Source organism: Camponotus vicinus, unplaced genomic scaffold, assembly GCF_025532165.1.
Source record: "Camponotus vicinus isolate PSW18456_S1 unplaced genomic scaffold, iyCamVici1.0 SCAF_1, whole genome shotgun sequence".
Taxonomy (NCBI): Eukaryota; Metazoa; Arthropoda; class Insecta; order Hymenoptera; family Formicidae; genus Camponotus; species Camponotus vicinus.
In genome coordinates this window covers 22,643,680-22,666,411 of record NW_028141945.1, presented here as the reverse complement: position 1 = coordinate 22,666,411, position 22,732 = coordinate 22,643,680, and the positions used below count along the sequence as shown (strand labels likewise).

General features: G+C 30.9%; 5 protein-coding genes across 17 annotated transcripts; 2 read left to right on the top strand and 3 right to left on the bottom strand.

Annotated features, from left to right (window-relative positions):
- Positions 1 to 191: 191 nt before the first annotated feature.
- LOC145959622 (phospholipase DDHD1) lies at positions 192 to 8,527 on the bottom strand. Of its 9 annotated transcripts, XM_083078630.1 has the most exons (13): positions 8,393 to 8,527; positions 7,961 to 8,087; positions 5,665 to 5,998; positions 5,418 to 5,586; positions 4,469 to 4,780; positions 3,465 to 3,638; positions 3,241 to 3,369; positions 3,005 to 3,146; positions 2,810 to 2,916; positions 2,423 to 2,736; positions 2,021 to 2,306; positions 1,618 to 1,773; positions 192 to 1,526 (listed from the first exon to the last, which is right to left on the bottom strand). In XM_083078630.1, exons 4-13 carry the CDS (start codon positions 5,482 to 5,484, stop codon positions 1,378 to 1,380), a joined length of 1,836 nt encoding a protein of 611 aa, XP_082934756.1. In that variant the 5' UTR covers positions 5,485 to 5,586; positions 5,665 to 5,998; positions 7,961 to 8,087; positions 8,393 to 8,527; the 3' UTR covers positions 192 to 1,377. The 9 variants fall into 9 exon arrangements, with proteins under 9 accessions (XP_082934756.1, XP_082934759.1, XP_082934757.1 ...); XM_083078633.1 differs by lacking the exon at positions 7,961 to 8,087 and having other exon boundaries at positions 8,393 to 8,519; XM_083078631.1 differs by lacking the exons at positions 7,961 to 8,087; positions 8,393 to 8,527 and adding an exon at positions 7,198 to 7,285.
- Positions 8,198 to 14,501, top strand: LOC145959620 (tRNA (guanosine(18)-2'-O)-methyltransferase TARBP1). Of its 3 annotated transcripts, none has more exons than XM_083078625.1 (11): positions 8,199 to 8,310; positions 8,452 to 11,371; positions 11,471 to 11,700; positions 11,820 to 12,039; positions 12,125 to 12,277; positions 12,370 to 12,534; positions 12,624 to 12,809; positions 12,896 to 13,073; positions 13,139 to 13,476; positions 13,585 to 13,721; positions 13,798 to 14,501. In XM_083078625.1, exons 2-11 carry the CDS (start codon positions 8,591 to 8,593, stop codon positions 13,961 to 13,963), a joined length of 4,554 nt encoding a protein of 1,517 aa, XP_082934751.1. In that variant the 5' UTR covers positions 8,199 to 8,310; positions 8,452 to 8,590; the 3' UTR covers positions 13,964 to 14,501. The 3 variants fall into 3 exon arrangements, with proteins under 3 accessions (XP_082934752.1, XP_082934751.1, XP_082934750.1); XM_083078624.1 differs by having other exon boundaries at positions 8,202 to 8,384; XM_083078626.1 differs by lacking the exons at positions 13,585 to 13,721; positions 13,798 to 14,501 and having other exon boundaries at positions 8,198 to 8,384; positions 12,896 to 13,207.
- On the bottom strand, positions 14,055 to 15,080 carry LOC145959623 (ATP synthase F(0) complex subunit g, mitochondrial). Its single transcript, XM_083078639.1, has 2 exons — positions 14,898 to 15,080; positions 14,055 to 14,400 (listed from the first exon to the last, which is right to left on the bottom strand). The coding sequence occupies exons 1-2, from the start codon at positions 14,935 to 14,937 to the stop codon at positions 14,141 to 14,143; spliced, it is 300 nt and encodes a 99-aa protein (XP_082934765.1). The 5' UTR covers positions 14,938 to 15,080; the 3' UTR covers positions 14,055 to 14,140.
- Positions 15,081 to 15,284: 204 nt separating this feature from the next.
- Bap60 (Brahma-associated protein 60) lies at positions 15,285 to 18,577 on the top strand. 3 transcript variants are annotated; one of them, XM_083078616.1, is made up of 7 exons: positions 15,285 to 15,374; positions 15,791 to 15,916; positions 16,099 to 16,274; positions 16,641 to 16,986; positions 17,304 to 17,501; positions 17,580 to 17,838; positions 17,975 to 18,577. In XM_083078616.1, the coding sequence occupies exons 2-7, from the start codon at positions 15,803 to 15,805 to the stop codon at positions 18,379 to 18,381; spliced, it is 1,500 nt and encodes a 499-aa protein (XP_082934742.1). In that variant the 5' UTR covers positions 15,285 to 15,374; positions 15,791 to 15,802; the 3' UTR covers positions 18,382 to 18,577. The 3 variants fall into 3 exon arrangements, with proteins under 3 accessions (XP_082934742.1, XP_082934741.1, XP_082934743.1); XM_083078615.1 differs by having other exon boundaries at positions 15,286 to 15,441; XM_083078617.1 differs by having other exon boundaries at positions 15,286 to 15,441; positions 16,656 to 16,986; positions 17,975 to 18,576.
- A 196-nt stretch (positions 18,578 to 18,773) lies between these two features.
- Tango14 (transport and golgi organization 14) lies at positions 18,774 to 22,711 on the bottom strand. Its single transcript, XM_083078623.1, has 4 exons — positions 22,172 to 22,711; positions 20,727 to 20,846; positions 19,043 to 19,292; positions 18,774 to 18,949 (listed from the first exon to the last, which is right to left on the bottom strand). Exons 1-4 carry the CDS (start codon positions 22,461 to 22,463, stop codon positions 18,859 to 18,861), a joined length of 753 nt encoding a protein of 250 aa, XP_082934749.1. The 5' UTR covers positions 22,464 to 22,711; the 3' UTR covers positions 18,774 to 18,858.
- Between the last annotated feature and the right edge of the window lie 21 nt (positions 22,712 to 22,732).

Below are 22,732 nucleotides of genomic sequence, written 5' to 3'. Positions count from 1 at the left end.
ATATAAAAATAATTATCATCTTTAATAGAAGGTCTTAATTCTTTTGGTTAATTATATTACCAACATTATTATCTAATTTTTTAATAACAGAATTTTTGCTAAAATTAATTTTTAATAAAGAAAAATATATTTTTTATGAATAAATAATTATATCGCACACCATTTCATATTATGAATTTAAAAATATCTAATCAGAGTAGTTTTAAACTTTATTTTTGTAAAATTTCTTTACAGAGGAGCATGGATAGCATCATGTTCAAAATTTTCTTAAGTCGATTTAATTAAATTCTTTCATTTTAGAAAAATGCATAATACTTTGTGCTTAAGTAAACTCTAAAGCGCGATATGAAAAAAAGTGTTACATAATTATAATATTACGATAATAATGACTTGCTATTAAATATTAAAGAGATATGTATAAAATCAGACAGATACAAAAATTATGCTACGTATTTTTATAAGTAGCATATATATCTCAAAGAATTATATATACACACACACACACACACACACACACACAACACACGCACGCACGCACGCACGCACTCACGCGCACGCACACACACACACACACACACACACACACACACATGTATATATTATTTAAAAACCTATATAAATTAGTGTTGTGGTGTTTTATGTTTCTGCATTATTATTAAATACTTCTGAATGCATGTGTTCTCATAAGTCGATTCATATGATTTAAATATATATGAAATATATAAGAAAAATTCGTAAGAGCATCAGTTTATCTTAATTCGTTCTACTTTAAGACCAATAACGCACTTAACACGGACGCTAATCTTAAAATATGTTATTTATATACGGCGATATATAAATAACAAAGGCGCGATAAGAATATATTAGTTGCCCATAAACTATCCAAAAACAATTGTTTTGTATCTCGCAACAAGACATAGAGAGTTTGTAAAATATCGTACTTTTAATAAATACTGTGCATAAACTATATTTATATCAGGAAGTAACGTAATTCGCGAAAACTTATTTCTTTCATGTATTCCTATAATATGCCAAATCTCTCTTTCTCTTTTCCTCTCTTTGTCTCTATTATTTTATATATAAATATTAATTGCGTTATATTTGGTACAAACAAATTACTTTCGAAACGAGCAGAGACAAAGTTTTCTCGTCTCCTATAACTTGATATATACAGCTTGATATATACATTAAATTATCCAAACATTATAAAACGATTGATTTCTACAGAATTTACATTATTGTATCGTTTTTCCGTTATCACAGATTGTTTTGGTGGTGTAGGCCTATTTGCGATATCACATATTCGGCGTAGGCCTATAGTGGACTAGAACATTTTAGCAGAAAACGGAGTTCTGCGTTAAAATGTTTAAACCGCCATCACGTTTCCAACGTCGGGAACAGTCTTGTTAATACAAAATAGGCCACGTCATAGTTATTCCAATACGCTGTATGGGCTGTTACCGTGTATAAATAATTCCTTCCTAAGCCGACTGCACGTAATACATAATCCAATCGTTGCGTTAATTCTAATGAAGCAAAAAGAAAATATTTGTAAGCGACTTTCATGATTTACAGAAAAAGTATTATGCTGTGAAATTAATCGCGACACGTACGTACCTTGACCTGGACGGATCGGTGGATTTGAATCTGGTGTTGGCGAAGATGGACCTTCCTTAACGGCCCATCCGCCTCGCACTAAATCCCAAAGACTCCAGCCTTTCTCTACATTACGATTAGGTGTGTCCACTGGACTATCATCTTTATCATCACCTTCTATTAATATATTTAATTATACTATGTTATGATAGAAATACAGTAAAAAATTCATGATATATTTATAGCTTTTAATCTTTGAGTGGCAACAGATTAAATAGTAAACATTTTTTATCATTTGTGCCAATTATTTTATTTAAATTGCACAATTTAAATTTAAAGATTATTATAACAGCATAATAATGACAATTATATATACATATATATTGCTTATAATTGACAGTAATAAAAACAAAGAATAAAATACCTGTAGGCGATAAAGTTGGATCCACATTGTTCAATGACGAAGGCGATTGTGGCATGTGCTGTCCATCGATTCCACCATATGGCGGTATAAGAACTGGTTCAACTTTGCTATAGTCTCTTTCTAAAAGTGGTTCCATCCGGTAAGCCACTGGATCGGACCAGTGAAATATATTGTAAAATCTCTTGCATAAACTTTGCGGCATCACATCTAATCTATTAGATGGAGCACGTGTACGCAGCGCTAGAAATACAGATAACGGCGAACCCAAACAAAATAAATTTTCGATCTGAAACCAAGAGAATGTGATTTTTTCGGTGTTCTTTTAAAATACAATTATTATAATAATTAAATTTACTTAATTTATTTTTATTATGTATTGCTTAAAGAATTGTAATAACTTACAGGAAATTCTAATCCTTGCAATAAAACTTCTTGTGCCTGCGGAGATGGAAGCCGCATGTCATGTCCCATCCAGCCTGTAACTATGTCATACACAATTACACATCCTAGAGAATGTGCCAAAATTGAAACTTTTCCTTGCCAACCAGGATGTCGACATGCAAACATAAAGTATAATCTATTTAACTCCCTCTGCAAACCGGCTCGAACTTCAGCACCATATAATGGACTCGTATAATATAAAATATCCATTGCTGATGCATTTAGCAAGTGACGTATGCTCAATACGCTATAGGGCGTAATTGCTTCTACTATATCTGAAGAAAAAAAATTTACATATTTATTATTAAAGTATTTATTTTTTCTCGCATTATAAAATCTTTATTTTACCTCCGTCTAATTTTAACGATGACCGCCATTCAACTGCAAAAAATTCTACTCTGTGTTTGGAGTTTGGAAAATATTTCTGCTTAAGCCAATCCACGCAATCCCTAAAACTGTTATTTCAATCATATTTAACGACTTATTATGATATAAAAATATTGTATTAAATGAAATTCATAAAAGAAATTCCTATTTTTATACCATGTAGTATTACGTATTATTTTTCCCGTATCACGCTTTTGCCCTATCCCATGAACAACAAATACTATATGATCAATATCACGTGGCTTATCCTCTATATTTGCAAGCGTTTTATAACCCCTTTTTAATCGATAGCCTATTGCTGTAATTAAAATTAAAAAAAGATGTAAATATATTCATATAATAATATGTAAAAATACAGTTTTAATTACTTTCATTTGCAATTTTATACTTACTTTTTGCAAAGCCTAATTTTGACGTAACACTGCGCATCAATTTAGTAGGTGTATATTCACTATACAGCGTCACATCATTAATTGAATGCCAATCGACATGAAATTGAGGGAACTGTTCGGTATGTAATACTAAAAAGACATTACAATAACAAAAGTTTTAGCATTGATACATATATGTTATATAGAATTGACAAACTCAAAAAGGATAAAATTGAAAAAAATACCTTTATAGGATTGAGGAGCATTTATATCACAATTTGAAATACTTTGATTGTTTTTCCTTTCCTTTTGGAATAATTTAAGATGGACTTCTTCTATCACTTTGGAATGTTCTGTTTCTAATGGTATCCAACTTCCATCATAATACCATGTACCCCTCATAATCTCCAATTCTTCACCTTCCATTAAAAAATTTATACAATATATTACATCTTTGTATAAACTCAAATTACAAATACATATGTGCAATATTTTATATAAAATTTATATTAGAGTTTTCTTTTTAGAAAACTAGATATTTTTTCTTCGTACTTTTATTAATTTTGTTTAACAAATGCAAGATTTTAGATTTCCAATTTTTACCCAAACATTTAATGAATAATTAATTAATGAATTTAACAGATAATTTTGTATAAAACATTAGAGTTATAAAATAATTAACAAAAAAGAAAAAAATATGTAAACATGACTTGTAAATTTATGCACAGTAATAAGACCAATAAACTTCTAAATAACTTATTATAATAAATAACATATTATTATAATAATATATAATTTATATACATATATTATATACATTGTAAAAACATTTATAAACAATAATTAAGTTAATATAGATTTTATTAAGATATCTCAATAGAGTTTTCTGTACGGTATAAAATCTATAGTCTGTGTTATATTTGTTTCACACATGTTGCGAGTCATAATAGGCACACAGTCAATAGAAATTGGCTATAATAACCCCAAGGACAAAGTAATCTCTGCAGTACAGATATACTGCACACAAACAAGCAAATATACAGAAATTTAGACAGACATAGAATTATTATCAAGACATTCACATATATTCGCGTCAATTACGTTGACTCGTATTAACATTAATTGAACCAATAATTACGATAAGTGCACAATGGCATAAAGTACAAATTAACAGTAGCAGATAACGCTATGAGATAATAAAGTAAAGACTATGAAATAATAAAAAGTAATTCACGATACTCTCTCTCACCTGGCCAATATATTGAAACACATTTCATATTGTCAATTTCGACATCGTATATGCCTCCTCTAACTACAATTTTCTCAGCAGGTGGTAAACCATTTATCTCGCCGTTATTTTCTCTAATTAAACTTTGACGTTCCTGATAAATTTTCTCGATTCTTAAGCTGTCATATCCGTCAAATTCGTTCCATCTTTTGTCAACGCCATCTTTATAAAACCATCGTATTGCTTCAGCAATCAAAGGTTCTGCATAAGCAACTTCATTTACAATTTCTACATTGTCCTTTGGACTTTCCTCTATGATTGCTTTGTCATCGCCTTTGTGACATAAAATCATTTTATTATTATTTTACACATTATCTCCTTATAATTACAGTGATAACATTAATAGTAATAACTGTCACAATTACTCTTTTATTTTGATCATTTATATAAAATATTAATCTTTAAATATATAATAGCACAAAAATATTGGATAATTTGAATCTTTTAAATTAAAAAAGATTATTAACATGTTTTAATAAAAAAGACATTTGTAAAAATAAAAGACTTCTTCAACATCTACATTCATGAATTCTTTACACGATTTGTAATAAAAATTTGTAAAAAATTGTTCAATATTTGCGAGCTATTTTTAGAAAAGATGCGTATACCGATATAATGCGCGATAAATTTAAACAAATAAATTCAATTTTACATGAAAACAAAAGGTATATTAATTAGAGAGAAGAATATTTTTCCTCTCGTACGCTTTATTATGTACAGTACTGTATTTAAGTGTTCTCAAAGATTTTCTAGTTTAAACATTCCACAAACATAAGGCACGCTCGATGTATGTTCGCGATAAGCGATATCAACCTAACTTTACCACTTAAGACTGAATTGCCTTGTTGTCTGGCTTTAATAGATAATAATATATACTTAATACGGCAATATGCATACTTTGTCTACATACCTTCGCAGGGATCTTGTTCCATGGGCAATTCGGAGAACGGATCGACATCTTTTATATTGCCAGACATTTCGACGTTGACGAGCTGTCAATCAAGCGTAATCACGGGCACACGCTCGGATTCGAGTTCAATAGACGGCGATATGCAATAGATTTGATTTTTTTAGCTGAACTGGAACGAGATAAACTGAGAAATTCGAAAGGAAGGAACAGTGAGAAAATTGCAGAAAATGAGCTAAAGGGAACAAACCTAATAACTGATCGCGCGTGGGCGTAGAATTGCTGCACTGACGCACAGAAGAGTGTCGCAAGTTCTTATAGCGGAGTTGTCACTGTCGCTACGAGCACATCGCGCGCGCGTGACAGATAATGTATAATGAGATCTCTCCTCGCACGAGAGCGTAAAAGACGCGACGAAATGAAGATATGTCTCGATTGATCCTTTGTGAATTAAGTCCAAGCGTTCAATGAACACACGTCCTTGAACGAATCTCGTTTTCGCGAGAACGTACTAGTGGTATTGAGAGCGGCTATCTCTTTCGAGACGGGACCCTGACACGAGATCACCTTCTCTCCACGATCACCTAAAAAGAAAAGAAAAAAAAAAACGTCACGTTATAACACGATACTGTATTCAACCGCTCGTATTCATCACACACATTGTGGCCCTTCGCTCGCTTTATGTAACGCGTCTCGATTTTCGAGCGGACTTGTCAGTACCTAATACACGCTACCGCGACCAGCTGATGCGCCAACGAAGCCGACGCGGTGCATCACACGACGCGCGCTGTGACGTTTGATGTGTTGTATACATGTGTACACTTTACGGAAGGGTGTGCGCATGCGCGTTAGTAAATAGAGTGTGGGAGGAGGAGGGTAATTTTGAACGGCATTTTTCACGTGTGCCTGCACAGTGTAATTGACCCGATGAATTATCTCACAATTCGATCTAGAAAATAAAATTGAGAAATGTAACTTATACGTACGCCCACATTCATTTGTGCTTGATAATTATGACTCTAAAAACTCATACACTATTGTAACACGTTATCACCATGTATTTTACCCAAATGTAATTTAAAATATTTTTACATATTTAAAACCGGAAGATAGATATTGATCTTTAGAACCGTACTTTAGAACCTACTTTACTGACTTTAAATATAAGAATATTTAATACTGTATAAAAACGTGATATTAGAGTAACGCGTTAATAATATGCAAGACGCTTTTTAAAATAGAGGGAAAAAGAGACAGGAAAGAGAGACAGTTACTTGTCACTTAACCTTGGATAGATGTGTGGCACGTGTCAAGTAGTTAGATTGTTGACTGTATTGTTCGCGCGATCAGCTGATTATCGAATTACTTTCTCGCATTCGATCGATCATTTATACTTGTCTAGATACGTGACGCGTCCCTCTCAAAAGTCCATCTTTACTTCTGATAAATATCCATATATGTTAAAAGGCACTTATACACGATGTCCAATGTGCATATTTTTTCAAAAAGTACACGCGAGCATAGCGTGCAATATCAATGACGTTGTCCTTGGATAATGGTCACGCAACATTTGGCGCCTATTTATTTTTAGAGCGAATTATATTACTTGAAACTTGTGTAGCTAATCGCGCAGGATTTACTTCCGATCATCGCACAAGCAATTTATTTACGCAGACACGCACATTTATTTTTAATCGCTATCAAGTCACGCGACGCATGCGTGTGAAGCATAAAACACACATATGCGAGAATAATTCGATAATTATTTTAAAAAAAAGCACACAAGAATACACATTTCCTATCGAAGGGAAAATTCCGCCTGCTCTTTGCTTCCCATGCGTCCTATTGCGTTGTCGTTTAACACTCAATGTAAGAAATCTCGTCAAATATCTCGCAACACGTTGGACCCGTGCCCACTTTCTACAACGTCCAATTTTATTCTAATTTTAATTCTATCTTTTTAGTTTAGTTAAGAGCTTATTGTTAGTTTAGCCATATATCGCTCTGTACACATTTTACAATTCGATTACAATCTAAAAGGCGTAAGATAAGGAAGTCGATTATCTCACGGATACTTCACGGATGACTTGATCATCATTAAAAATAATGATATTGTACGCAAAGAGATAAAAAAAGGAAAAAAAAATTATTTACTTTTCATCGTTTCTGAGAAATCTTCAATTTCATTCTGAAAATTTTCATATTCCTGTAACAATGTAAAAGATTCTGTACAGACGAGGCCCGTTATAGATTCTATCAAAATCATGTATAATCACGTAATCATGTAATCAGTTACTACAATATTAGAAAACGGACGTGACGCGCGCGGAATCTTTATCGCAACCTGACATTAAAGGTCGGAAAAGTAATTGCAAAATTTGCTAGCGGAACTAATAACATTGCGATAATGCCTTTCTCGTTTGAGGATTAATTCGAAGTTGATTTTACTTATAATATCGATTTAATATTAAAATTATACGCAATATATATTATATTAACGTGTATCGAATTGGAAATTCGTGATAATGATTATAATATCTATCTACCTTGATAATTTTTGGAGGAAAAAGAATCAATTTTAAACTGATCGAAGGAAATCCGTAGACTCTGTGAATGTCTCTGATAGTCTAAATATCTCTGGACCATCTGGCGTGTTCTCTCACAATTTATCATCTGTGGAATTTACCACATGTAGGATATATCATCTGTGTCATTTTCCATTTTTTTTTTTTAAATTTATCATCCGCGCAACATGACTTACTGCTTCTTATTGTAGCCACGATAAAGCGTTAGTGTGAAGAGTGAAACTTGAGCTATCGCAAATTATCATAAAGCTTGATAGCTTATGACACTTGTTAACGCGCGTCCACGTGTAATTTTATTGGGTAAAATAAAGGTGCATTTTATACGAATATATATTATATGTGTAATGTATATTATGATAATTTTTGATTATGAAAATAATAAGAGGTAATTACCTTTATAATTAAACGCATACGCGAGTAATGCAATTAATTCTGTGATATATGCATTGTAGGAGGTCTTTGACAAGTGATTGACATCCTTCCAAATGACAGGATAACACAGTGTTTGTGTATACTTTGTCATTCTACGAAATAAACAGAACAATCAATTTTTATATGATTTAAAATAATTATGAAAGAATAAGGAATAGAATGATGGATCTGCATAATCGTTATTTACGTATTTCGACGCTGGACATTTCGATTTTACAAACTGCAACAAATGACTGCAAATCTACGAATGGCACATTCGTTTTGCATCATCGTTTCGTACAGTTTTACAATAATGAGATAACTGGAGAACAATTGGATATAAATAAACTTGAAATCTGTCGAATGCTGTTATGTCACGAGTATCAGTTTGCATTTAATGCCATCGAAAATCGCGATAATAAAAGATATCAAATACCCGCGGATGCGGAAAATATTTGTTTTTCTAGTATAAGAGCAATTTTTCCACCGCATTATCTGCGAAGTACCTCGGAAATTTTAATCTTATATGACATAATAGCTTTGCAAATGATACTTTACTGTAGTACTGAGTCAATCAAGAAACATTTACAAAATTTTCTCCACTCGAGCGATGCCTATTTTACAAGCAGCAATAGTAGAATTATGTACATGAAGTTACTGGAATATTTTTTAGAATTTCTACATTTGTATCAATTTCTTCGTAATGAAAGCAATAGCAGTAAAGAAGAAGAATTAAAGGAATTTAGTTTTATGTACTTGGATGTTGTCAAATCATGGATAAAGATAAAGGAAGAGGATTCTGAATGGAGAGTGTTTGCTTCGATACTTCCTATGTTGGCAAAAACTTTTGCTCCAGAATGTATCCTATTTCCACTGTGGGATTATATTTTGAATGAAATAAGTGACTTGAAAGAATCTCTCACTGTCCTAAGTATTATGGCAGATACGTGTTTCACATCAGCCAGTTTAATGGATCTCACTTATATACATTGCGATATCTATACCAAGAGCACATTTTGGTTAATAATATTAAAAGGATTACAGTCACCTTTGCAACAATACCGCAAACAAGCTTTATATCTGATGAGAAAGGCAATCGATTCTCTAAATGAAATTTTTGTACTTAAGTTTGCAAATTCAAGATTGATAAAGGCTCAAATTACTCCATTTATTTGTAGTAAATCTAATAATGAAACTTCATCGATAGAATGCATTAAGCAGAAATTTTTTTTGGTATATGAAGCATTAGAAGAGAAACAATACCACTTAGTAGCACCAGCTTTAACTCATATAACTAGTTTAATAAATGCGAATAAAGAACACAAATCCTGCAATGACTGTTTTGATATTATATGGTTGCAATGTATTTTTGAAAAAATTTTGCTGCATGAAAATAATAATATTGTAAAATGGGGTGTATCACAAATTTGTAAGTTAAATGGTACTATGTTTAACGAACAGTTTCTAGAATTATTTGTTAATGTTCTCAATAATACTTTTCTCTATGAATGTCAATCTAATGAAGAATGTCCAGAAATTGTGAAAGAACTCTCGATATTTTTTAGCACAGAGGAAAGTAATTTACTTAATAATTTTCTGAAAAAAGTTAGCAAAGTAATTTGGGGTCCTGTGCCAATATTTTATATAATACACACATTACGAACAGTTTCGCATAAGGAGATACAATGTAACTGGCAAACCAATGAATTAAATGCCGTTAAATCTTTAGTGGAGACGAACCTGAATATGCACTCTCATATATTACGTATTGCATCGCAAATTGAACTTTTAAGAACAATCTCCGATTATATGCAAAAAATAGACAATCCGATATTACTCGCTAATACTTTAGCTGCGTTTCCTTCTGAAGAAGGTCTTAAAAGAGGAACAGCTCCCTGGAATGTGATTACAACATGGTTGAGAAAAGTATTAACGAAAGAAGACGCCGTAACTTTTGTGGAGAATACTTGTTTGAAATATCCGCACGAAGATATCACTCCTGAAATAAACCTTAAGACGTTTGCGTTGCTAATATATTTATTATATGACGCGAATCTTATACTGTCGAGTAAAACATGTCGCGCCGAAAAAGCATTAAACAATTGGCTATGTTTATTAAATGGTATCAATATGAGGCCTTATGCCGATATGCGCTCAAGTATCGATGCGATAGAATTTATATCACATTTATTAAATCTCTCCATGGAATCTCTCAACAACGTGAACTTGATATTATTATACGTACACTCCACTTTTGAGTTTCTAATTAAAAATGTGAGAAAGATGGCCACAGAACTAACGTACGAAGATTACACGAGATATATAGCTATTGTGTCTTCGCATATCGTTAACGCAATTTTGTTCATGCCAAAGAAATGTGTAAACAATTATGCGGAAAATCTGCAAAACGAAAGCATACGTTTATTGAGAGATACGCAACATCAAAACGTGCGATACTTGTATGGATTACATCTTTTGCATCTTTCCCAGAATATTTCAGTTCTGCCGTTTACCACAACTTTTTATACGAAACATTTGTTAAACGTACAAGCGATTCCAGTAAACGTTAATAATGACAATACGCCAGATTTAAGAGGAAAAATTGCATCGGAATATTATTTGCTTCTTTCGAAGCTCATGCGTCAATACCTTACAAATTCTCCAATACAGTCATGGATTTCCACTGCCGCATTGCTGTCTAATTTATTAAAATTTCTCGAGTTAGGGGGAACCGAAATTATTTCTGAAATAGCAACGATATTGACAATAATGATTGATAATAAAATAATAAACAATACAAATGATAGAGAAACTTTGGAAAATATTTTTAAATCATGCTGGAGATGTACCTTCGTCAGTAAAAAGAACAATATTTTTTGGACAGCAATACAGAATCTTACGGGAATTATCATTAATAATAACTTTTTGAGTTTGCCCAATGCTATAAAATTTATAACAGAAGTAAGTTGTTAGAAATAATCCAAAAAACATATATCAGTATTTTTATGATACATTGATTTTATAGTAATAATATATATTTTATAATATCTTTCTTTGCAGTTTGTAGATCAATTAGTGGAAGAAGGAGACAGTACGTCGAAATTTAAGAGAATACTACTTTTCAAAATGAAAAAATTGAACGAATGTAATTTGTTAAAATTGGAAAAACCATTATTGAGTTGTCTTCTTCACGGTTCTGTACTTCGGCGTGATAAAAGAATCGAAAATTATGCTCATTTATTTATAATCAAGCACTTGGGCCAATATTATCCGAAGCATATCTTGACATTGTAAGCAAGTCTGTATATCAATATAAATTTTTATAATACAATTTTATACATTCATATATATATGAATATATATATATAATTTATAAATTAATTTGTCAATCGCGGTGTTTTCACAATAGAGATCATAATAACGATGCTGCAATTAGAGCAGAGGCGATTGTACTGTTATATAAGATAATCAACCATTTGGAATTAAATTATGCAGCGATAATTGTGCCACTTATACTCGAAATATTGGAAAAATACAAAAACAAGAGATACTTTAACAACTCTTACATACATAAATTAAAACACAGATTAATACAAATTTTGTTGATATTAGAACCGGTTTTGAGCGAAGTGAGTGGACCAATTGCTTATTATTAATTGAATTTTAATTCTTTATTTCTACCATAGAGGAAATTAATAAATAACTATTTTATAGGAACTCGTTGCTCTGCTACAGGAAAAGTTATGTGATTTAATTCTCTTAGAAAGCAATCAACACAGTGTGAGATTGATGCAAGAATGGTTAATGATACGAATCTTTAAGAAAAATATTAATCTGCATAATAAGCTATGGCAATTTTTCTCAAAGGTAATCCAAGTAAATTTCATAATCCTATAAAGAAATTTTTTTTATGTGTATTTGTTTTTATATAATTTTATAACATAGTGTTATGTTTTTAGAGTATAAAAGAGAGACCAGGATGTACAGTTTCTATAGCCAGTATTATTTATCATGTTGCACAACTTCTATCAAATGATAATCAGAAAAATTTTATTCGCGCAGCTCTGCCATACATAGCACAATGCTGTTTAGGTCAGCAATTTAATATGCGTCTTTATAACCAGGCAAGTAAAAAAATTAACTGTTACGTATTAATGCTTGTATCTGTATGTATATTTCATAATATTTATTCATTTTAATTTTTTCAATCTAGTTTATTTTGACACAATTATATGAGTTAATGAAAAAAGTAAATGATGATAGTATATCAGAATACAAAGGCATATATCAGGCAGCTGTAATTAATTTACAAGATAGTAGTTTAACAAAAAATTCGACTAGGATACAGGATGATTTTTACTTTTCGAGTTTTCATCCAATCAATGATTACAGTTTGCAGGTATATATTGTATATTTACTTAAATAAAAAAAAGAAATTATTTTATAAATCAATGATATTTAACATATTAATTTTTATATTTATAGACAATTTACTATGAATTACCACGGTTGACTAATATTAATTCTGATGAATGGATCAGTCCAGATATATTCAAAGCCTTCATGTTTGAACATAATGATAATCATCCTCTACAACTTTATAACATTGATTCATTTCTGTCTGAGACTAAAACTTCTATATATCTCACAAAATCTCTTGCAGGTAAATTAAAAAAATAAAATAAAAACATTATATAGTTTCTAAAATATAAAATAATTGTATTATAGATGATACAGAATCATTAACAAATAGTGTTCAAACCTATTTAGAAGGTTTACACGATATTCAGAAAAAAATCGATCCATCCAAATCTACAATTCCATTATACAATGATATTTTTGAATCAATGAAAGAATCTATATATCAACAAGATTTACAGTTACATAAAGAAGGTCTAATAGTTGTAGCATCTTTTATCAATCGGCCACCAAATTTAGGTGGAATTGCTAGGACATGTGAAATATTTGGAGTCAAAGCACTAGTTATTGCAAATTTGGATTATATAAAAGAAAAGGAATTTCAATGCCTTAGTGTATCTGCTGAAAGATGGATAAATATACTACAGGTATTTAAGCTTGAAATTTTGAAAAATTTGATTTGGAAACTTTTTATGAAATTTTTACCAACTGTACATGAATGTTTTCAGAAAATATTAATGTTTTAAAACCTTTAGGTGAAACCACACGAATTACAAAAGTATTTGTTTGAGAAAAAAAACGCGGGATGGTCTCTAATCGGTGCTGAACAAACAGCCAATAGCATAAATCTTCTACAAACAAAATTCGAGAAAAAAACTATTCTCGTTTTAGGGTAATTAAATTTTGACTTGCAATGCATTATACTTTGTGTAGTCAATATAATTTTCATAGGAATATACTTTTCACAGGAACGAGAAGGATGGTATACCTGCCAATTTCATACCTCTCTTTGACACGTGTGTAGAAATACCTCAAGTAGGCGTGATACGATCGTTAAATGTTCATGTTACTGCTGCAATTTGCATATGGCAGTATGCGAGTCAACACACATTAAAACAATTTTCTCAAGTTTAAAGGTGTGAGATAATAATACAAGATAAATGAATTTTTAGGAGAAAAAAATATTACTATAAAACGATCGTAACACTTATTAAAAGAGAAAGTGTACGATTTATATTTTTGTATATTTATGACCAAATCTATATAATTTATACACAATTATCTATGCAAGAGATTAAATATATGGCATACTTATACATCGTATCCAACAAGATGTCGCTTTCCAATACATTCTCCAACATAGAACCAACAATATATTTCAGCAGCTACCAAAGTGTTTATGACAGCCTCGCGTACAGTGACTTCACGATAGCGACCGGTCTTCACAGCTTGAATCAAATTTGAAAAGCCCTTTCGAATCGCAGGAAAGTCTCTCAAAGTGGGTGGTGTCAATTCTACCCTGGCATATTGCTGCCATACATTCAGCACAGGCTTTGCATTATTTATACCAACTGCAATTGATACACATATAATATTATTTGATCTTTTAGTTAATAGTAAAAATTGTATATAAGTGTGAAGCAAATAAATATTTGATTAAATTTTCTTATTATTGAGATGTAGAATATTATTAAATAATAGATTTTAAATTAATTTTCTGAATCAGTTTAAGATTCAATATTTCATGATGATTTTGTCAAAGGCAAATTTTGATATTTGTTCATCTTTTCAAAAGTCAATATAACCTCCTAACAGAACATAAGGTTTAATTATCAGGAAGGGTACAAGAATTCAGACACGGAATATTTGACAAAAATAATAAGAAAACTTAATCAACAAATTTTTGCTTTTTGACATTTTTCATGTGCAATTAATTATGTCATGAAAATGAACAAGTAAACGTTATATAATAATCTGTGTATCTGCAAGTTACAATAAACTTAATTTTCTTGAAGTAATAACAGGAAAGAAATTTAACAATAAAGTATTTAAAAAAAATTATTCATACGTTTTATCAATCCAGTGGTTTTTGTAACAAGACCTGCCATGCCTGCCTGTTCTATTCTCTCTTCAGGAAGGAAGGAGAGGCTGCAAAGATGGATTTTCTCGTCAAAGTTGTTCGATAACAGGCAAGAACTTCGTCACATATCACGGTATAATCACAGAATTAAATATTTTTCTTCTCTATCTGTGTTATGAAGAGAAAGATAAGTTGGAAAGAGATACTGAATCACTAAACAGAGCAAATGCACGGGCTAAACAATACTAGATTGTTGTGCGTAATTTAAAATATTGCAAGAATTGACCAATGAATGAGATGATTGTAAACGATAGCTAAAGAGTAGGGGGTTCTAGGAAACTTTTAGATACCATGTTGGCGACATTGTAAGAAATGTGTTCATCAAACCGCGATAATCGAGACGCTGGAAGAAGTTTAGGGAAAACGGAGCCAAGTCGTGTATTGTCAAACGTCAAGTCTCTTTACGTAGGTTACTTTGTGATACTTGTTTATTTGTATCAGTACTTGATAAATAATTCTAATTAGATTTGTGGTACGTATACATTCTACTCAGCAAAATAATTAAAAGTACAATAATTCTACTTATAATTTACCTGAGGAATTGGCTAATTCAGTGATTTTCAAAAACACGAATATATTAATTTCGCGCAAACTTGTCCATTTTTTACTATCTTTTATGTGACCGTACATGATAATTACACAAATTATGACTACATATAATATACATTGTTTATCTTGAGTAGTCTTAAGAACTATCTTTCTGTATCAGGTTATGTTATGTTTGTAGAATATCAATTATGATTATTTTATTATATATACAATTTCATTACTTTTTCTGGAAAAGGTGTATTTGAGATTGCTTATGTATTTTTCTTTTAAAGGAGCAAAAAAAGATGGCACAGAGATTTCCTGTACCAAATACAGGAAGCAATGGACCACCTCCTCAGCGGTATCCACCATCATCAGTACCACCAAACTTACGCCAGTATTCTGGGCCAAATTTTCCAGTAAGCATACCTTTTAATTCTAATATAATGAATAGATGCTACATAAAAAGAATTATATAATTAGATTATAGACTATATAATTTTTAAATTTAATGAAATTAATTGCAATGTTTAATAATTATAATCCTTAAAGTGTGTATATTGCATAAATTACTATTACATGCAAATGATTTTCCTCATAGATACAACAGAGATCTGGATTTACTCCACCGCCACAGATGGGTAATGCAGGACCTGGTCCTGGAGGAATAATGAGGCCGAATCAGCCTTATTCAAATTTGCGTCAAGGTCCAATGCCTACACCACCTGTTGGAAAAAGAACTGCAGATCAACGTATTCCTATGTCACAACAAAAACCGTAAGTCAAGAGAAATTTACTTTCTATTTATCTTTATCTTGCAATGTGTCCATGTAAATTTTGCATTTCTATTTTAATCCGGACATATTTTAATGATTAGCTTTTATCTTATTTGCATACTCTCTTTTTGCATGCTGTATCCCTTTTTCTTGTTCTTTTTATGTATAAAATATTTAAAACATTCCTCTATTTATATTTATAATATTTGTAATAAAATTCTGATAATGTCTTGTTCCAATTGCGTTTTATCTAAACTAAGTTAACTATCCAACTGAGTTTTATCAGGAATGTCCCAACTGCGACGCAAGGCTTACAAAACTATTTATAATTTCTGTATCTATGGTTTTTTCGAATAAACTCATTTAGGTGTTTTTGGAACAGTGATTTTTCACATTCCACATCAAAGAAAAAGAAGAAATTGGCAGACAAAATACTGCCTCAGAAAGTACGCGATTTGGTGCCAGAGTCGCAAGCTTATATGGATTTACTCGCATTCGAGAGAAAATTGGATGCAACTATAATGCGGAAGCGTCTCGATATTCAAGAAGCTTTGAAACGTCCAATGAAACAAAAACGGAAATTACGTATTTTTATCTCAAATACGTTTTATCCCGCTAAAGAGGCGGGTGAAGGAGAAGAAGGATCTGTAGCATCCTGGGAGCTTAGAGTCGAAGGACGTCTTTTAGATGATACTAAAAATGATCCCAATAAGGTATGTAATGTTGCAATGCATTATAAAACAACTATAAAACTGACATGTTAATGGCGCGTTCTTTTCCCTTTCTAATACAGTTGATTTTATATATATAATATACAGGGTATCCAGAAAACCGTCCGCAGTACCTCAGCAAGTGATTCGGTATCATTTAAAAATTTAAATTTTTTAATTTATGTTTATATAGCTTTTTTCTTCTTTTTGGGTCTCGAATCACTTCCCGAAGTACTGCGGGCGATTTTCTGGACACCTTGTATATATATAAAATCAAATACGTTATTAATTACGCACTAATAACTTTGCGACTTTTGTAGGTAAAACGCAAATTTTCGTCTTTCTTCAAAAGTTTAGTGATAGAGTTGGATAAAGATCTATATGGTCCTGACAATCATTTAGTTGAATGGCATCGTACATTAACTACTCAAGAAACTGACGGATTTCAAGTTAAAAGACCCGGCGATAAGAATGTTCGTTGTACAATTCTTCTTCTTCTCGATTATCAGCCGTTGCAGGTACTCTTTTTTTTACATAAGAGTGAACTTATTATTGTAAGTATATAACTCAACTCCATTATTAATTATATATTCCAGTTTAAATTGGATCCAAGATTAGCGCGATTATTAGGAGTACACACACAGACACGACCCGTAATTATATCCGCGCTCTGGCAATATATAAAGACGCACAAGCTACAGGACAGTCACGAAAGAGAATTTATCAATTGTGATAAATATTTGGAACAGATTTTTGCCTGTCCGCGAATGAAATTTGCCGAAATACCGCAACGACTAAATCCATTACTGCACCCACCCGATCCTATTGTAATAAATCATATCATAAGCGTAGAAGGTAAATAAAATACTTTTACATCTAATCTAAATATTATTGTAATAAAAATGAGTTTGCAAATTAATAAGTTTATATTGTAGCTATATTATAAATTAAAGTTCATTTAAGTATCTGATATGAAATTTACATTATTCAGGCACAGAAACAAAGCAGACTGCGTGTTATGACATTGATGTAGAGGTTGACGATACTCTGAAGACGCAAATGAATAATTTCTTATTGTCAACCGCGAGCCAGCAGGAAATTCAGAGTCTGGATAACAAGATTCATGAAACTGTTGAAACGATTAATCAATTGAAGACCAATCGCGAATTCTTTCTGAGTTTTGCCAAAGATCCGCAACAATTTATTAACAAGTGGATCATCTCTCAAACTAGAGATTTAAAAACCATGACAGATGTTGTTGGCAATCCAGAAGAAGAAAGAAGAGCCGAATTTTACTACCAACCATGGGCACAGGAAGCTGTGTGTCGGTACTTTTACACAAAAGTACAGCAAAAACGGGCAGAATTGGAACAAGCACTAGGTATTAGGAACTCTTAAAACTATCGAAACTATCATATATTCAATTATCTTATCATATAAAGCTATGCAAGGTAATCATAAGTGTTTGCCATGTAACTATTGCAACATTCAGCTATTATAACTGAAAGTTTTAAAAACTTATATTTGTAATATTATTATTTGTAATATTAATATAGATTATACAAATAAAATTACATTTATTACATGAAATAAACAAATTTTATGCTTGTATGAAAATAAAAATATAGCAAATAACCGTTTTTTTTTTTATGCAGTTACATACCAATTATTAATTTAGGCAATAATTCTTTTTGATATCTCTCAATCATAATATTAACATTATCTCATGATACAATTTTGATTATACATTTTTATCCCTGCAGCACATATAAAATAATTATATTAGACGCTCAGTCTTCACGATAATTTATTTTTCCTTATTGAAATGCAGTTTTATATAAATAAGATCATAAGTTATATACATGTATTTATGTATCATTTCCCATACCGTTGTACAAATTTACTATATCTTTCTAGTAGACATATGAAATCTTCCACTGATATACTAATGTACAACGGTAGCATTCTGAAAAAAAGAAATTACCAGTTTAGGAGAAAAATAAAATTTAGACATGAAAAATATATTTTTATACAATAATAATATATATTATGTTCTTACAAAAACTCTGTTGTTCTTGTGTGCCATGGTAGGAGACCATGCGTGGAACAAGTGTAGCCATATATTAAAGCAAGATCAGGATTGGGCATTCCTTTCATATCTAACTTCTCAGAGATTAATTGATCTGTAATATCTTCTGGGTCAAGATTCCCCAAAGATACAGCTCTTGTCAATGATTGCACTAATGTTACTATTTTCCCTTTATTATCTGTATCAGATAGTAATAATACATTTATTTTCGACTTGCTGCCTGTAATTGAAACATAAAAAAGGTTAGTAGATTTCCTTAAAAAAAGAAAATAAATAAATAAAAAAGGAAAAAACAGATGACTATATATTATTAATAAATGAACATTTATTTTATGGTTCAATAACACAGAAATTTGTGAAATATTAATAATTCACAATTCCCAGAGAGAAAAGTATCATATACAGGGTGAGCCATTTTAAGTTACCCACCCCAATAACTTTTTTATTTTTGAATGTACAACAAAATGTTTCAAATAAAAGTTGCTTGACTTCGAGGGGGACAGAAGATGGTGGCAAAAATTTGACCTTGGATAGTCATTTGAAGGTCACATAAAGGTTCTTAATTTTACATAAACCGTAAAATATCTTGTAAAATATTCATTTTTCGATTATCTTACCTTAATACTTTTACGTACAAAATAATGAGAGGAATCAATTGGTGTAAAGAAAACACATAATTGTTTCGAAAGAAAAAATGTAATTTGCAATTAACAATTACATTTTTTTTTTTCGAAACAATTATGTGTTTTCTTTACACCAATTGATTCCTCTCATTATTTTGTACATAAAAGTATTAAGGTAAGATAATCGAAAAATGAATATTTTACAAGATATTTTACGGTTTATGTAAAATTAAGAAATTATTTCAAGCCTCATAACTGAAAAAGTACTTAACGAAAAGATACTTAATTATAATGTTTTGGAAAGCTCTCGAGATAAGCTACAAGAATATGCAATGAAAAATAGTAGGTTCCATTTAAGAAATTGAAGGTGACCTTTATGTGACCTTCAAATGACTATCCAAGGTCAAATTTTGGCCACCATCTTCTGTCCCCCTCGAAGTCAAGCAACTTTTATTTGAAACATTTTGTTGTACATTCAAAAATAAAAAAGTTATTGGGGTGGGTAACTTAAAATGGCTCACCCTGTATATTATTTAAATATTATATTTCACCTCCATGCATGTGATTATATAACATAACATACAGTAACGCAACATTAAGTGCCTGATATCAGTATACAATGCACACATGGTTAAGAACTGCATATAATTATAAAGTCATTACTTATTTTGCAATAATAAGTCACTTTGTATAGTTTTGAGTTCTACTTTACTTTTAGTTTTAGCTAAGAAAAATAACCAATTGACAATAAACTAATAAGATAAAAAAGTTTGTTGCTTACATCTAAAGAGGAATATAATAGAAAGATGTAAAAATAGTACAAAAAAAAAAGAATATTTTATATATAAGTATCTTACATAACATAACAATGCTTATGTTGACTTTACTATTGTTAGTTGAATTTATTCTAAAAAACCAAAGCTAAAAAAGTTATTATTTTAATTTTACTTTCAATATTCTTGAAAATAATTAGATAATCAATATATAAATATAAATAACAAGCATAAATAAATAAAAACAATGTATTATACCAGTTATCCCATTTTGACTAGGTGGCTTTGTATGTGAATTCCAAATAATATGCTCTATTAAATCAGGCCGCTTTTTTGCAAATTCTTCTTTAAGATTTGCTTCATTTTTTTTCAAGAAACCTGGAAAATATAAATTTCATAAATTTTAATTTATATAGTAATTATTCATATTTATATTTATTATTTTTAAATAAACAAAATTAATATTTCTCATAAATAATTTATATACCCATGTATATCCCTATATAAAATTAATTACTGCATGAAATTATTTTGCTCTATCCATAATTAAAACAATTACATTTGCATAAATCATGTTTCTTATTAGTATACTTGAATTTTATTTATATTCTTTATAATTTCACATTATACACCATCTTTTTGTAATTTTATATATTCTATTTTTATATTAATAATTATATTTAATTTTTTGTAGGAAAATATAATAAATATATATTTTAGAGACGCTCAATATATATTAAAAATATATAACTCATCTTTTGTTGCAAGAATTGATTACTAAGATATATAATATTAAATTACATAATGACAATTGCAAGGTACTTGCAAAAATATATATTTTTCATAACTTTTGCATAAAGAAATTTAGTCTCAGTCCACATGTATTATACAAAGTCATTAAAAACATTTATCACAATTTATTACATAATAATACATGCTCTTGTTATCAACTATTAGAAAAAATTATTACAATTAGAAAAAACAATGTAAGAATTGATAAATTTATGTAACGGAAAGGGATTAATAATATGGATGATGTGCAATAGAAAACAACAATTCATAAGGAAATTATTTTCTATTCACAATTTCATTACTTATTAACACAGCAATAAATTGATTGATACATTGAAAAATAATAGATGCAAAGCAAAATATGCAAAGCAAAATTATTGAGAACAAACACAATATTATATAGTTCATCGGATAACTGAATTTTATCTTTCTATGAAATACAATATTTTATTACAATAAAATTCTATTTTTTTTACAGATTATAATTGATTATAATCTTATCAATGCTATAAAATTATAGAAATGTCGTTATACAATAACATAATGAATTATATATAATAATATAATAGAAGAATCACATTTTCGATAATCTTAGAGCTGCGCACACAATCAAGATATCTTAGATAGAGCTTGTGATAATAAAATGTATGAAACAATGCAATTCAATTTGCAACACGGTGCTTCAACTCCAAGATATTGCATTCAATGGCAAAAAAGTGTTGCGCAAACCTGCAGAGTATGCTAATATTTGTGATTATTTTGAGATTAACGTCGGATAGAACGAATACATCGACCTTGAACACAAGCGCATACATAATACACACAGAGTATAAAAGGTGATCTTTCTTTCGCGACAAAATTGTTCACATACAGAGAGAGATATATAGATTGATACCAAATCGTTTTTTTACCATTATGGTCAAAGAAGCTGATGTAAGGTATATTAAGTGCAATGCACCATCCTATTATACGCACACAGTCCAGGACCGACTCGTCGCACAGTCCTAGCACGATTACCAAGTGCCTGGGTATCTTCTTGGTTTTCGCGCGCATACGCAGGAGCAGGTCGAGCTCCGTCCTCGCGCACCAGAGATCCGTGCACTTGCGGTAAGCGACGATGCAGGCGTAGCAAATCGCGATGTACACATTATGTAGGAAATGCGCGAGTTTTAACAGCGTATGCAGTAGTATATGCGTGTACATACTGTCGGCGCACGATCGCACGTCTATACAGCATAATCACGTATGAAAACGCGGGTGAAACGGCTCGCTTTTGAAACCGTCCGGGATGTCACGAGACGACTCGTGCACACTTCCTGCCCACCATCGATACGCGCACAGTAGTCAGATGCCGCGCAAACGACGAGTACGTATATACACCTCCCGGACACCTCCTCACGTGTACACCGCACACGCGACGGGGCGACGGGGTTATGTCCTAGGTTATGCGCAAGCGATGGCTGCGCGCGCCG